Source organism: Electrophorus electricus, chromosome 12, assembly GCF_041902795.1.
Source record: "Electrophorus electricus isolate QZ-2024a chromosome 12, ASM4190279v1, whole genome shotgun sequence".
Taxonomy (NCBI): Eukaryota; Metazoa; Chordata; class Actinopteri; order Gymnotiformes; family Gymnotidae; genus Electrophorus; species Electrophorus electricus.
Window position 1 is genome coordinate 21,865,001 of NC_137508.1, and position 13,801 is coordinate 21,878,801.

At 44.6% G+C, this 13,801-nt stretch overlaps 2 protein-coding genes across 10 annotated transcripts in view; both read left to right on the forward strand.

Moving 5' to 3' along the window:
* sobpa (sine oculis binding protein homolog (Drosophila) a) overlaps positions 1-2,764 on the forward strand; it is a 33,699-nt gene extending 30,935 nt beyond the window's left edge. For all 9 annotated transcript variants that reach the window (XM_081725040.1, XM_081725042.1, XM_081725041.1 and 6 more), the window contains 2 exons: positions 1-134; positions 355-2,764. The exon at positions 1-134 is cut by the window's left edge and continues 1,960 nt beyond it. In XM_081725040.1, coding sequence (XP_081581166.1) covers positions 1-92 — 92 coding nt within the window. In that variant the 3' untranslated portion in view covers positions 93-134; positions 355-2,764. The remainder of the gene's footprint in view (positions 135-354) is intronic.
* A 5,382-nt stretch (positions 2,765-8,146) lies between these two features.
* On the forward strand, positions 8,147-12,070 carry slc66a3 (solute carrier family 66 member 3). The gene is made up of 7 exons (XM_027008187.3): positions 8,147-8,434; positions 9,032-9,114; positions 9,493-9,562; positions 10,095-10,152; positions 10,375-10,495; positions 10,601-10,642; positions 10,899-12,070. The coding sequence occupies exons 1-7, from the start codon at positions 8,289-8,291 to the stop codon at positions 10,988-10,990; spliced, it is 612 nt and encodes a 203-aa protein (XP_026863988.2). The 5' UTR covers positions 8,147-8,288; the 3' UTR covers positions 10,991-12,070.
* The last annotated feature ends 1,731 nt before the right edge of the window (positions 12,071-13,801 follow it).

Genomic DNA, 13,801 nt, shown 5'->3' on the forward strand with positions numbered 1-13,801 from the left:
GCCTGGCCCCTCCCCTGACGGCGGGGGGCGGGGCGGAGCTGGAGCCCCCGCTGAAGAGGAGGTGCTTGCGGATCCGCAACCAGAACAAGTGAAGGGCGGGAGAGGGAGAACGACAGGCAGAGGGAAACCCACAGGTCAGTAACGTTGTTGTCAGGATAAGCGACGACATTTAGTAGATATAATAATGGAGTCGGTAAATGTGGAATGTCGGATAAGTTTAAAATTAAACAAGCGCTGTGGCTTTTGCCTCCAGACTGTGCCAGTGTCATTAGCTAGAGTTATTAGTGCATTGGCAGTGTAAACATCTCTCTTAAGTGATTTATGGCATGTCTGAATGTCTTTCTCTTCCTATAGCCCCCACCACCCTCGACAGATGCTTACATCTCACCAAAGGGACGAGCAGCACAGGACCGCAGCCGATACAATGAGTCCACCATAGCTCCAGAAGCCCATTAGTCAACGTGTCAAACAGTCCCTCAACACCCATAAATATCCGTAAAAGACACCCACCCACACACACACACACACACACACACACACACACACACACAAAACACATTCACACATCCACACTTGCACCGGTCATATGAATGACTGCAGTTTCCGCTAAGCTTGTCTCAGCGCCAACAGACCCCGCAAATTCCTCCGTGGGACAGAATCTGGATCAGCTGCGACCTCTGACCTTTGAACTCTGGTCCTTTTCCGACTCTCTCTCAGCCTCTTCGTTAGCGGTGGGGTTTTCTCTGCCGGTCACGTCCCTTTTAGGTTCCCAGCCTGATTTGTTGTCTTCATGTCCACAGGGAGATGGCTCCCCCTACAGGGATGGTGCAGCACTACAGTGCTGAGGACTGCAATGTACATAAAGAGCTGTGACGGGGACAAAAATGTGGGCCTCAGGCCAAACATCAATCATGAGAGGTCCACTGGACTGCCAGTCAAACATGCCCACAAATGACAGACGTGACTGGTTCCTGAACATGCCCTCACAGTACCCAATCAGTGAAAAGATCTGCCATTCAGCTGTGCCCATGAAAAACAGACAGGATAAGTTTAGCCTCTTTTTTTCTCTTTGTGTGTGTGTGTGTGTGTGTGTGTGTGTGTGTGTGTGTGTGTGTGTGTGTGTCATTGTTCAAGCAGGTCTAGTTTTGACTATGGGAGGCCTGAATTGTTCGTGCCTCTATGTGTGTTCTCAGGCAGACCCCTGGAACACGGCAGTCTCACATACCCACAAGCCCTTTATACTGACAGTGCCAAGAAAGTAACAAAAGAACGTTGCTTATGGTCAAGTCTCTGGCTTTTTCCCGCCGTCTTTCCGTTTTCTATTTTCTGTTTCTTCTCCATGCCTCTTTTTTCTTCTTCTATCTGTTTTCTTTGGCGGCACCGGCAAGACACCCAGAAATCCTCCTTCACGTGCTTTCTGGCCGCAGAAAACTCGAGAAAATACGAGGGACAGGACGTCTCCCAGATGGTCTGAAATAACCAGAAAAAGAGACAGGAGGGTGACAGGGGAACTTGAGACTCTGCTGAAACAAATCTCACGCAGAAGAAAAATAAAAAGTGAGGACCACGGCCCTAATGGAGGGCCGTATTTATGGACTGTTTGTGGGTTCCCTACCAATTCTGGGGGTGCCGGAACAGAAGGATACGCAGTGGAAAATTCACTTGCTCTTACGGGCACTGGAACGACAGGGTGGACACGCTGCATGGTATCACTCCAACTCCGGCACTGTCAAAATGACCGACTGCTCGGCCGCCTTTGGCTAGAGGGAACCTTTAGTCCCCGCCTCCTATCCGAACCCACTGGTGTTAATGTCAAATGCACACTCCGGTCATCGTTTCATGCTGTCCACATGAGATGTGCTGTACTTTGTCCACCAACACTAAGGTTTTCAGTTCGAGCAAACTACATTAGGATAGCCCTACCAAGTACAAATCTCTCAGAAATTCCGTTCAGTCAAATCAAACTCTCAGAACAGTCACTCATATGGTTAAACACTACAGCATGTTGGCTTAAATGGGTTTTTGACATCTGTGCTACTTAACCATACATTTTCGATGTTTCAGCAAAGTCCATTAGCGCGGCTGTAAATAATATTGGTTTCTGTCTGGCTCAGGTCAGATGGCTATGGACTCCATTCGCCACTAGCTGGTTTATGGCTCGTTTCGGAAGAGATCACAGCACTGGGAACAGCCCATCTCAGGCCAAGCTCAGGGATGAGGAAGCACGCATGTCAGGTCCGGCTCTCGGCTTGAAATGATTGGATTTGCGGATTAGACATGGCGCTGTTTGAAGCGCTTACCGCATCTGTGTACACACGTGGTTCAAGTAAGACGTGTTACTGTTAGGTATGACTGCTGTTTAGAGTTGAAGGAACAGATCAGCTACATCTTAAATCAGATCTGACTCCTTGTCTAAATAAATATAAGATGTGGTGAACGTTAGCAGACAACATTGCAGGCCCTGGCCAGCTTAATAGGAGAGAACTGAGGGAGTGTAGCTCCAAGCCTCTGTGTGTGCATGTGCGTGTGTGTGTGTGTGTGTGTGTGAGAGAGAGAGAGAGAGAGAGAGAGCAAGAGCAATATGGAGATGGCTTGCCAAAAACCTGCAGCTTCTTGGGTTCATTTTGTATTCCAAGCTCATTGCAAAGAAAATGTAAGATGGGTTTTTTTGTTTTTTTTAAAGGGTACACCAAAATGTGCGTACCAACTGGGGGCATTGTAAAACATGACACTGTGTCACAAAGTAAAAGGCGTTATTCAGAAATGGTCGCCACAACTCTGTGCAGTCAAACCAGACTAGTCCCTCATGTTGAATCATTTCAGATTCACTCAAGAGCTCAAGTTCCTGAAAACAGAAAACGGCTCAGTGTTTGCGTTCTAGGTGGCCGTTCCCCACACACACACACACTCTCTCTCTCTCTCTCTCTCTCTCTCTCTCTCTCTCTCTCTCTCTCTCAATATGTTCTCCTCTGAGTTCCATTTTTGGTTTAGTCTCTTACTACCACTGACTGAAATCTCCCCACACTTTTCACTTCTGTTCTTCATCTCTCTCTCCCCCCTCCCTTTATCGCTCTCTTTCTCCACCATATGGCAGTCTTCTGTCACTTCCCTCATGAGTCCTGAACTGAAGAATGCAATTTCCTCATCTTTTCTTCGCACTGGTGAGAGCATGACCCAAGGTCCCCCGCGCGCCAAGCGTTATGCGTCTGCCGCACCTTCTCTTTCATCGCTCGTTTTGGAGGGAGTTTTTTATACAGCTTCTGCTGTCTCACCAAAAGCAGACATGCTGAGGACGTGAGCTAGAAATCGGAGTCTCACACACACACACACACACACACACACAGAGTCCTTACCACAATCCCACCCTCGCAGGATGTGAATTGTAAGTTGGGCAACATTATATATATAGGAATACTATTGAGGCCAAAGGTTTACATGCAACCAAGCTAAAGATTTTCAGACGTCACGACTCCACACGTTTCACGTTACTATACGCAGCCTGTGTTAAGTCAATTAGGGTATGAATTTTATTTCCATAAGGTGTAGTTTCAGTTTCACAGCGAAGAGGCAGATTTCTGTGAAATTTTATTAACGATATATAAGATTTTCATTGGGTCAAAAACGTTTATATGAACTTTGACAGTATCGGCTGGCATTGCCTTTTAATTCCATAACTTGAGTCAAATTCTGCGGGTAGTCCTTAAGCTTCTGACAAAACTTTGCCAGGACATTTGCCTGTTGCTTTCTAACAGCATGGCTGTAACTGATCCTCTTTGCCTCGCCATTCTCCTTCATGTCTGTCCAGAGGTTTTTAGTGGGAATCGGGTCGGTGCTGTGTGATGGCTACTCCAGTACTTCAACGGTGATTCTGAATGGTTCGTCTTTCCCTTTTGTCGCCATCATCATCTCAGCTTTGGAGGAATGCTTTTAGGATCGCTGTCCTGCTGGAAGACCCACTTGTGACAAATTTCTGGCTGATGCCTTGAAGTGCTGCTTCAGTATTCCAAGAGACTCCTCCTCTTTCTTGATGTCGTCCCTTTTCTGAAGTGCGCCAGTCCGTTTTCCAGGAATGCACCCCACGAGAGGAAGCCGTGGCCCCTGCCACGCTTCACAACTGGCGTGGTGTTTTTTGGATCAAAAGCCTCGCCCTTTTTGCTCCGTACGTAACTAATCATTATGGCCGAGCAGTTCGATTTTTGTGTTTTTTGAGAAGACTCCTTCATAAGGTGGGAGATTTTTCCTGGTCATCGCCTGCAAAGTTTTGTCTGGCTTTTTTATTCTGGTCTTCATGTACGGGTCTCCTGGTGCATGCAGAATCTTTGATACCTAGTGCCTCCAAACTCCTTCACCAGTTCCTTAGATATTTTACGGTTCAGTTGAACCTTTCGGTCTAAAGTTCTTTCCTTCCTTGGAGTTCATTCTTGCCTCCTTCCTGAATGCTGCAGCATCTATTTGGTCTCAAAATGTTTATATTTGTGCAGTTGTTTGTGGCATCTAAGAATTAAGAGACACTATCTATAGTGGTTTGCCCTAAATTACATTGCAAATTAACTCTTAGTTATGCATATTATGGTGTGAAAAATATATATCCTAATTGAATTCCAAAGAAGTGTATGATTACATTAAATGTGTGGAGATGTAAAAAAAAAATTTATGAGTTTGAATGACCTAAGCCTTGGTGTATGTAAGCTGTTGGCCTCTAGTGTGTGTGTGTGTGTGTGTGTGTGCGTGCGTGTGTGTGTGCGTGTTGCACCCTAAACCAACTCAACTATTGGGATTTGTCGAGAACAGCCAGGAAGAGGGTTTGGTGTCACGTTCACTAGTATATATCCGGATCTTTAAACACACACACACGCATGCACACAACTGTATGTGGGACATTGTGCCCTTGGTTGGCTGAATGGATTGTAATATTCTGTTTCAGCCTGTATATGGGATGGGCGTGCGTTCCCTCTCTGATCTCATATCCTCTTCCAGTCAAACCACTCCCACACATCTTTGCGACTGCTGAAGTCATCAGCACGCGAGGTCGCTAGGCCAGGGGACTTGATGACTCGTCTGGACGCCCGCGACACGAAGGGTTAGAAATTGGATCCTCGAGACATGAGAACACAAACACAAACAGTGTCCACACGCATGCGGTTTCTGCTTCACGCAGCGTGACTGATGTGCGCAGTAATGGAAGAGCTGACTTTGGACAACCTAAAAGAAGTGTTCCCTAAATTTCCCACTTATTTCTAAAGACATTCACAATTTTATCTTGGTAGGGATCTGAGCAATATTGGTTTAGAACTGTGTCTTCAATGGGCTCTGCGCTAATGAGACAGTAGGTTTTTTATCCAAACTCAGCAGCTGTATCCCCGTCAAGATTTTTGCGTTTTTTTTTAAGCAGGCCCTGTCAAAGTCTATTTTTTCCTAATTGACCAGCCCAGATGGAAAGGATTCAGTGCTAACTAGTTAGTTCATTAATCAGCTCTCCATATTAAGTTAATTTGGGGTTACTGTAGAACTGATGAGAACATACACTGAATTGGAATTGACTTGAGGCTTATACGACCAAACTGTCCAGTTTACATGCCTCTTATATCCTAATGCCAATGTAAAGGTTAATTTTTGCAGTGTAATTTCCATTAGTCAAAGTATCATTAAAAAAAAAACTAAGATCAGGTGTTTGAGGCGTGAATTCTCCCAGAAGTCGGTATGGCCGCAGGGCAAAAACATCCACGTACTAGGACGCTGTATATCATGAGCACAATGGCAGTGATTAAGAGTCTGTGGAGCTTGTGTGGCATTGCAACGTGTCCCAGGTCTCAAGAGGATTAAGTGTTTCAGCGCGAGCGTGTCTGATTCTCTCAATCAGCCAGTTTCCCTTCCTAAAGACAGAGGCACCCAAACACTCTCCGATAACACAGAAATCTCTGAGAACCTGAAATATCGTTTCTTAGGCCCCACTTTGTGTGTGTGTGTGTGTGTTTGAGTGTGTGTGTGTGTGTGTGTGACCTTGCTGTTGTAACTGGAGTTGGGTAGATTCAGTCGGACCAATATAGCTCTGAAACCGAACCCTGCTGTAGTGTCTATGAGTCCATACAGACAAGACAATGACACCAGCACAAAAAATGCATGTGTCTGTGTGAGTGTGTGTGAGTGTGTGTATGTGTTTCATGGCCGACGATGGTGTCCTTGATAGCAGTGCAAAGTGATGCAGCGGGGGGGGTGGCATTGAGGAAAGATTTGTTGCACTGTGGGTTACCACAAATCTACCACCAGTAACAAACAGACCAAAGTGTTACATAAACTCCTTTTGTTGCTTTGTTAGAAACCACTTAAATTATTCTTCCGAGGGTAGCGAGCTTGTAACCATCTTAGTGACCATTGGAAGAATTAGTGAAAACGAAAGTGCTCAAAATCTGTAACATACAAAAGTGCTGTTGTGCTTAGAAGCTAGAACTGCATGACGTATGCCAACACGCTTGCCACAGGATATTCCAAATCCACTCCTGGAGCACCACAGCACCGCAGTTTAGGGTTTGCCTGATTTAAAACGGCTGGTTTTGTTAACATGGGTCTGCTTGATCACAAGCCACTGGTGGCAGCAGGGAAAAGTTAATTGCAGTACTGTGGTCCTCCAGTGGAACTGTGACAGTACCGTGTTCATTGCCTCCATAAGAGGGCGCCGAACTCACCCACGACAGAACGGAGGTTACGGAGAAGCCATGAAAAGTTTATGATTTGTGCAAACACTTGTCGTCTGCCAATGCAATACTTTATTTCAAATGTGCATATGAGCCAGAAGTGAGATTTTTTCAGCTGCCAAAGTGTCAGTCAGATCAGAATTGCACAGGCAACTGCTGGGAGCAGAATAACACTCGGGTTTTTTTTGGCCAAAATTATTCAGGCTAAAGTGCAGGAAAGCCACTCTATAATCCTGCTGCGAGGAAGGCTGAGAGCACACACACACACACACACACACACACAAAATAACTATAACTGCTCTTCAGGACTCAGTTATGCTGTCCTGGCAAAACATACCCAGAAGAGTAGTTCCCTTTTATCCCTTCTCTGATGCCATGGTGGATATTTGAGCAAGAGAGACCTGCGTATTCATAATGCACAGACCTGCACAAAACTGCACTGTCCTGTCCTGAGTGACCAGGCCTGGCTGCGTTATCCTCTTCCACTCACTGTCTTAACATGAGTAGGTCTTGGATGCAAGATTTCATAAAGTCGATCTACACCGGACGGATACGAATTACCCACAACCACAAATATGCAATGACTGACTCTTAACTTTTACAGCACTCCTTGTGAGACAGACGTTTGTTGGGGAGGGAGGGGGGAGGGGATCAGATTAAAATGAGAAGAGTAAATCGCAATTTTTAACGTTTTAATGTTAAAACATTTTTGAAAGGTGAAAAGCTGCCTTAACTCTTTGCTTGTGTGCTCCAGCTCCCGCTGTGAACAAAACCCCCACTTTCTACAAAACAAACAAAAAAACACGACTCTATCATGCTAGCGCTGATGTATATATGCTTTTTTGTGACTTGTATGATTCTTGGTATTTTGCTTCATCTACACGTTCGCCCGCCCTCCTTCCCGCTCCCCTGTAAATCTACCCTGTCGTGGTTTCTCTGTATTTGCAGAACGTTTTATAGTATTATTTATTAATGACAAGTGTTTGCATTCGCAAATAAAGAGAGAACGTGGCTCTTTGAACAGGGTAGCCAGCGACAGCGAAGCTGTACACTGAAGAAGAAGAAGAAGGCCAAGCCTACGCCTATTGTTTCCTTTTCTAAATGAAGTGAGGAAACAGCAAGAATAATAATGAAAATGATAAACTTGTCTTTTTATTATGGAATTGTTATAAAACTTGTTGCCAAGATTGCTTTAAAAATGTATCTCCTTTTTTGTCTTGTAACAGTATTTGTTTTACCCGGTGAACCGAATAAATAGGTGAACACACACATTTTATCTCTCTCTGGCGTGGTTTTCATTGAAGTGAAAAGTTATTTTTGTTCTATTTTGTTGCGTTCGGCTTTCTTCCCAGATCTATACCGTATGGGTCGGTTTTCAGTCATCGGCTTATCTGAAAAAACAAATCTGGCAACCCGCAGCATCGGGCGTTACGCTACAGCGCGAGATGTGTGCGGAAGTGAAACTTCCCCGTGTCACCGCGCGCTTCACGTTCCCTGCCCAGGCTTCGTCCACGAGCTGGCGAGAGGGCGTCTCGCATTCCGCGTTTCCCCAGGGCTGCAGGTTGGTCGCGAGAAGCTCGAGGAGATCCGTTCAGGATGGACCGCGACTCCGTGCTGCACTTCGCCAACTTCAGCACGCTCTTCGCGTGCATGGTGCTCAAGTTTCCGCAGATACTCGTGCTGATGCGCGCGAGGTCCACTGCGGGCGTTAGCGTGAACGGTCTCCTCTTAGAACTAGTGGGGTAAGTCGCGGGCGGCGGTTAAAGGCGATTTGTGTGACCGTGCCGCCCGCCCTACCGACATTTGCGTCGCCAGACAGCACAACGGTACGATTCTGGTCGTAAGAAATCGCTGACAGGCGGGAATAATGAATGACTAGCGGTGGGAAGAAGTAGCTACTGAAAACATTTTGTTTTTCCTGACGAGAACTCCACAGCGGGTGCATATTGTGTATGAACTTGCTACCTGGAGCAGGTGAAGAAAGTTTAACTATTAGCAACTTGCAAACCGTAATTTTGAACATGAAAATCTGGCCCTGGAGGAAATCTGATAGGATGTGAAGAATCGTTACTCCGTCGTGGGAATGTAACTACGGGTAGCAAGCAAAAGAACCAAAGGGGCGATGCAAAAGCGATTTGATCAATGTAATAATTTCAACCTGTTTTGCACCACTGGTTATGATATGTTTTGAATTTAAAAAAATATAGGAAGTATGCAAGTATAGCAAGATGCCACAGAACTTCCTGTTTCGGGGTTCAGACGTGCACCTAACTTAAGCACAAGTGTGAGAGTAACCCCCTTTGAACGTTGCTGTCGTGGTTTCATACGCACCTCTGCAGGTTCATAGTGTTCATCTCCTACCAGATTTACTATGATTACCCTCCGCCAACATACCTGGAGTATCCCATCCTCATTGCACAAGGTGAGATGTGTGCTGTACAAGAGCCCAGACCATACCTTGAAAGTTCCCTGTAATGCTGTTTATTCATTATTAAACGAAAAATTAAACAAAATGCACATGTATCACAGTTGTACAGTTTATGAAACCAAACAGTAAATATTCTTTTAATTAAGCTATAGTAAGTTGTATTTAGCTAGCTCTTCTAGCAGCCCAATAGAAACTCTTGTGTTCACCTAAACTTGTTCGAGAATGAAACAAATGCGACAGATTCAAGTTTTGTGACCTTTTGTTACTTTTGCTATGGAGTAGAGTGTGATGTCACTTCTCTGACTGTCCTGCAGTTGGAGGTCATTGTGTGTTTTTTTTTTTTTTGTTTGTTTGTTTCAATCTCATTTACAGATGTCATCTTGCTGCTTCTGATTCTGCACTACAATGGAAACATGAAGCAGAGCATCATCTATGCAGCAGTGTATCCTTATACACACACACACAGACCTTGCTTTAGCCTAAGCTTGCTCTTCTTGTGGCCATAAAAACCCATAAAGATACATTGCTTGGCTGCATTGTGAGAGAATCTGGTTGGTGGAAATGAAATCGCTTTCACGTTATGGCTTTGCTAGGCAGCCATATGCTTGCGGTTATCGGATAATCGGACATCAGCACGCACAGGCTAAACTGGACCTCACCACTGGAACGCCACAAAAATGCAAAGCAGATCGTGAGCCTGATGCTGTGTGTGGAGACTGTGGATTGGTCAGTAAGAATTAATCAGGGTGTGGGAAATCGTTGTACAGAATGAAGTCCAGCTTCAATGACACACCGATATTCATAAAGGCTTTCAGTCCGTACTCGAGTAAAAGCAGTAGAAGTTGAGTAGCAAATTAACTGCACGAGCAATTACCAAAGTACAGGAACTGAAGTATGTTTAATCAGTTAGTCCACCACGGGTGTGACTAACATTATTCTGACCGTGTCTTGACTTCTTAACTGGATCAAATCAGGTTCGTCGGTGGCTGGAAACTCCTCACCATTGAAAAATGGGTTATTGACCTAGCCATGGTGAGAACATCTCTCATGTGTTTTTGCCCAAATGTCTCTCTATACATCTGGATTCCACCATACGGTTCCATCTACGTAGTATAAGTTTCAGGAGGAGTGTCCTTAAAAGGCGGATTATATATGAAAAGCGTGGCAACCCTGGGGTGCGGTTAGTCATCATAGGGTCATTACGAGTGTTGTTCTTCAGTCTGATCTCCCTCTCTTCTGGGTCGGGGGCTCCAGAGCCTGTGCACGTTGATCAGTGCCAGTAGTAAGCTGGCCCAGCTGCGGTGTCTGTGGGCAACTAAAGACTCCTCACGGGTCAGCACCCTCACCTGGGCCCTGGCCACTTACACATGCCTGGGTATGTCAGTATCACGTGCACCCCTCCCTACGAATCTGCACACGTGTATAGATTTTTTGGGAAACGCTGCATCTGCTTAACCTATCTCCGTGTGGTTTTCCTCAGCAAGGATCTTCACCACCGTGGTGACAACCGGAGATACGCAGGGTGAGTCAGACCATTGGTTCACGTGCGTATACACGCGTCAGTCCCACCGTGTGCTTCCTGCCCGTAACAAAAACATTAGGAAGGACATTAAAAAGAAGTCCTGGCATGTTTCAATGCATTAAGGACCTTTTCAGGGAATGACTTTTATCCTTTCATTGGCGATGTGCTTGTTGTCGGGAGCATCATGTGCAATAGGCATCCCGTTGTTTTATTTATTCTTTCCCCTGAACTTGTTTCTCCTGTCTTTTGTATTCAGTTCTTATCCGTTTTGTGGCCATGACGATTCTGAACTTGTGGGTAATGGCCACAGTGATGTACTACAAACCCAGTACCAAAAAAAAGGACTGAAGCGCTCTGCCTCAGAGTTGACGTCACTTCCTGCGACACGGGACCGTCTGGATTTCTTCTGTGTTCTGACCAGAACTTTGTCCACAGGGTAGTTTTCATGGGAACGGCAACGCTGCACAGGTTATCCAAGATGGGAGGATGTGTCGAAGCAGGATTCTCTTTAGCCCAAAGTTAGGCTTGTCTCTCTTCCTAGTGGGCAGTCTTGACTTTCGTCTTGCGTCATCAGGCTATGCGAGAAATCCTGCTTTAGGAAACGGTTTTACAAAAGCACTTAACTATGCAGTGTTTTGCGTCTCCTGTGGGGAAGCTGTGTCCATCCGATGTAGCTTTTTATGTCTATGAAGGACCAAAAATGTATTGGACAAACATCTACCCAACATTGATTGACTTACTTATATATAGAAATTCTTACTAAGGTTCCTGCTAAGATTTCTTAATATTGAATTCGAGTTTATAGACTCAGGGTTCATGTTTATTCTGTCTCAGATTGTTTGTGTTTCTGCTCAACTTTCCCTTGTTTTGTATAGCAGTTATAGTATAACTCTATATTGTAATACATAACGCTCCATTACTTCTGTCACTGGATGTTAAGTTTTTTGTTCTAAATTCCAAGTCTAACCGTAAATATATTGAAATCGTGACAATTACCATAAACGTTACCACAGCAATAGTTGTAATAAGGAATCTGTTTTGTATGGGGTATATATATGAATTTTACTGATTTTATTAGAAGTGGTCACACATTTTCTAAAAATTGTTACATCGTAAAGTAAACTTAAAAGTCCCTTAAGTAGATCATTCCTGATGGCAGCTGTTGGGTTAAAAGTCAGTGGGAGACTGATGAGTATTCTGTAGTCAACAGAAGAATTTTCACTTAAATGTTCCCAAATAATTTACTTTGTAGATGAGCCAGCAATATTCACTGTAAAGTTTTGTCTTCAAATGCTATATTGTAGACAAATGTGATGGTTTACCTTACTTTTGTGTTGCACATAGGACAATACAACACTTCAAAAGGTATTTGTACAGAGACTGTTTACATTTGCAAAGATTTGCAGAATAAATGTTTCCTTCTTGCTGTCTGAGCTTTAAACATTCATGCTAAACTGTGCTTCAGGATTTAGCCTAAACAGTATACCAAAGCAGTGTACTCATACATTACCAAATCAAACTCCTGACACCAACTGACTTTGGAATTAACCAGGCAGTAACTTTCGTCTTGGTCTGCTGTAGCCTACCTGGGATTTGGAGGCCATTTTCCAAACATCTACTGTTTGTGACATCTTTTGTCTGTAAAGTCTCTAAATACTTTTTTTTTTTTTAAACAAAGCATGTGTTTAAAAAGTGCATGCCCTTTTAAAGAATTATTCCCTGTTAAATCAGGCAAAAACAGTATATTGGCAGTTTTCCTTCATTCAGCCAAGATGGCACACATTTTTGGTCAAAGCCAGCTTCCAGTACACCCGTGCCAATGATGTGCTCTTAATGCCTTGGTTCAGGTTTGGAGGTGGGCTTAGAGCAAACTTGTGGAATGGAGTTGTGTTCCGGATGGGAAAAGTGTGTATAGTGTAGAGCACTGGGCGATTTAACGTTTTACTTTACATATAGGCAATGTCTGGTCAGAGGATTTCAGAGTCGATCTGAGTCAGCTCTGCATTTACATTAAATCCTCTACCCACACTTACAGGTTAGAAGTCATCAATTCTACGAGAAAGACAGGAGACATATTTATATTAAAACTTTACTTCTTTAACTACATTCACAGCTATATATTTCATTTAACAGATTACATTTTATTGTTTACAAAAATAAGCAAATGTTATACAGGATATTCAAACCACAAAGGCTACATAAGGGTCTTGTTCTACTGCCAAACGATACAGCATTGTAAAACATGCAAACCTGGACCTGGCACTTTAAGATGAAAAGTGTGCAGGCCAGCATAAATAAAAGACGTGACTTATGATGCTGTGACAAATATACGGTGTATAGTTTTATATAAATCGTGCCATAAACGAGCTCTGTAAAAGAACAGTAAAAGCAAAAACATTCACAGCACAGCTACACTGCCCAAGTCGCACAGCATGCGTGCACGCACGTGCACACACAGACACACACACATACACGCACACACACAGCCCTCAATGGAACTTGGTAGAAAAATACTGGGATCACGTCAAATCAAAAACATAACTGGAGGCGACTACACGTACGTATATAACGGATTTCACATAGTTCGTTTCTCTTCATCTGAACTCGAGGTGAATCAGACACTTCTGGCTAAAGCAACAGCGCAATTCTTGCTTAATGGAAGGAGGTCCAGAGGTGGTGGTGGTGGAACAACCAGGGAAAGTGTTCATTTTGCCACTTTAGTGTCTCATTGAGCAAGTTTATGAAGCTCACCTTCCTAATGAATCAGATCTAGAAATGCATAGTTTTCCCCCTGCTAGAGCATCCGAAAGGCCTGGATAACTCTTCACGCCTTTATGGAACCCACATCTTCCAAAAACACTGGCGCTCAACTCGGTTCTGCGTGTAAAGGGCGGTTTAACGGCTCGCCCCGCGCGCGGCTCAACCCTGCGTCTCGGTGGTAGCCAGGCCATGGGATTTGTGGGTGGAGGCATGTGCGGCAGGGTGAACGTGAAGAGAACACCGGCTCCGCAAGTCTACACCAGCTCGTGAGGCTAAATATGCCCTCAGATTCGGAGAGAGATGCACAGAGACACTACACCACCACCACCACCACCGTGCAGCCAGGTACAGTTGGTCCGCCTCACCTGCCTGAGGACGAGGTCCGCTGTGAGTGAGGAG

What these genes read in the sequence shown, in the direction of transcription:
- slc66a3 (XM_027008187.3), top strand. Translation starts at nt 8,289, where the DNA reads ATGGACCGCGACTCCGTGCTGCACTTCGCCAACTTCAGCACGCTCTTC. An exon ending in GGGTTATTGACCTAGCCATG is followed by an intron (nt 10,153 to 10,374) that starts GTGAGAACATCT and finishes CGGGGGCTCCAG; the next exon opens with AGCCTGTGCACGTTGATCAG. An exon ending in GGCCACTTACACATGCCTGG is followed by an intron (nt 10,496 to 10,600) that starts GTATGTCAGTAT and finishes GGTTTTCCTCAG; the next exon opens with CAAGGATCTTCACCACCGTG.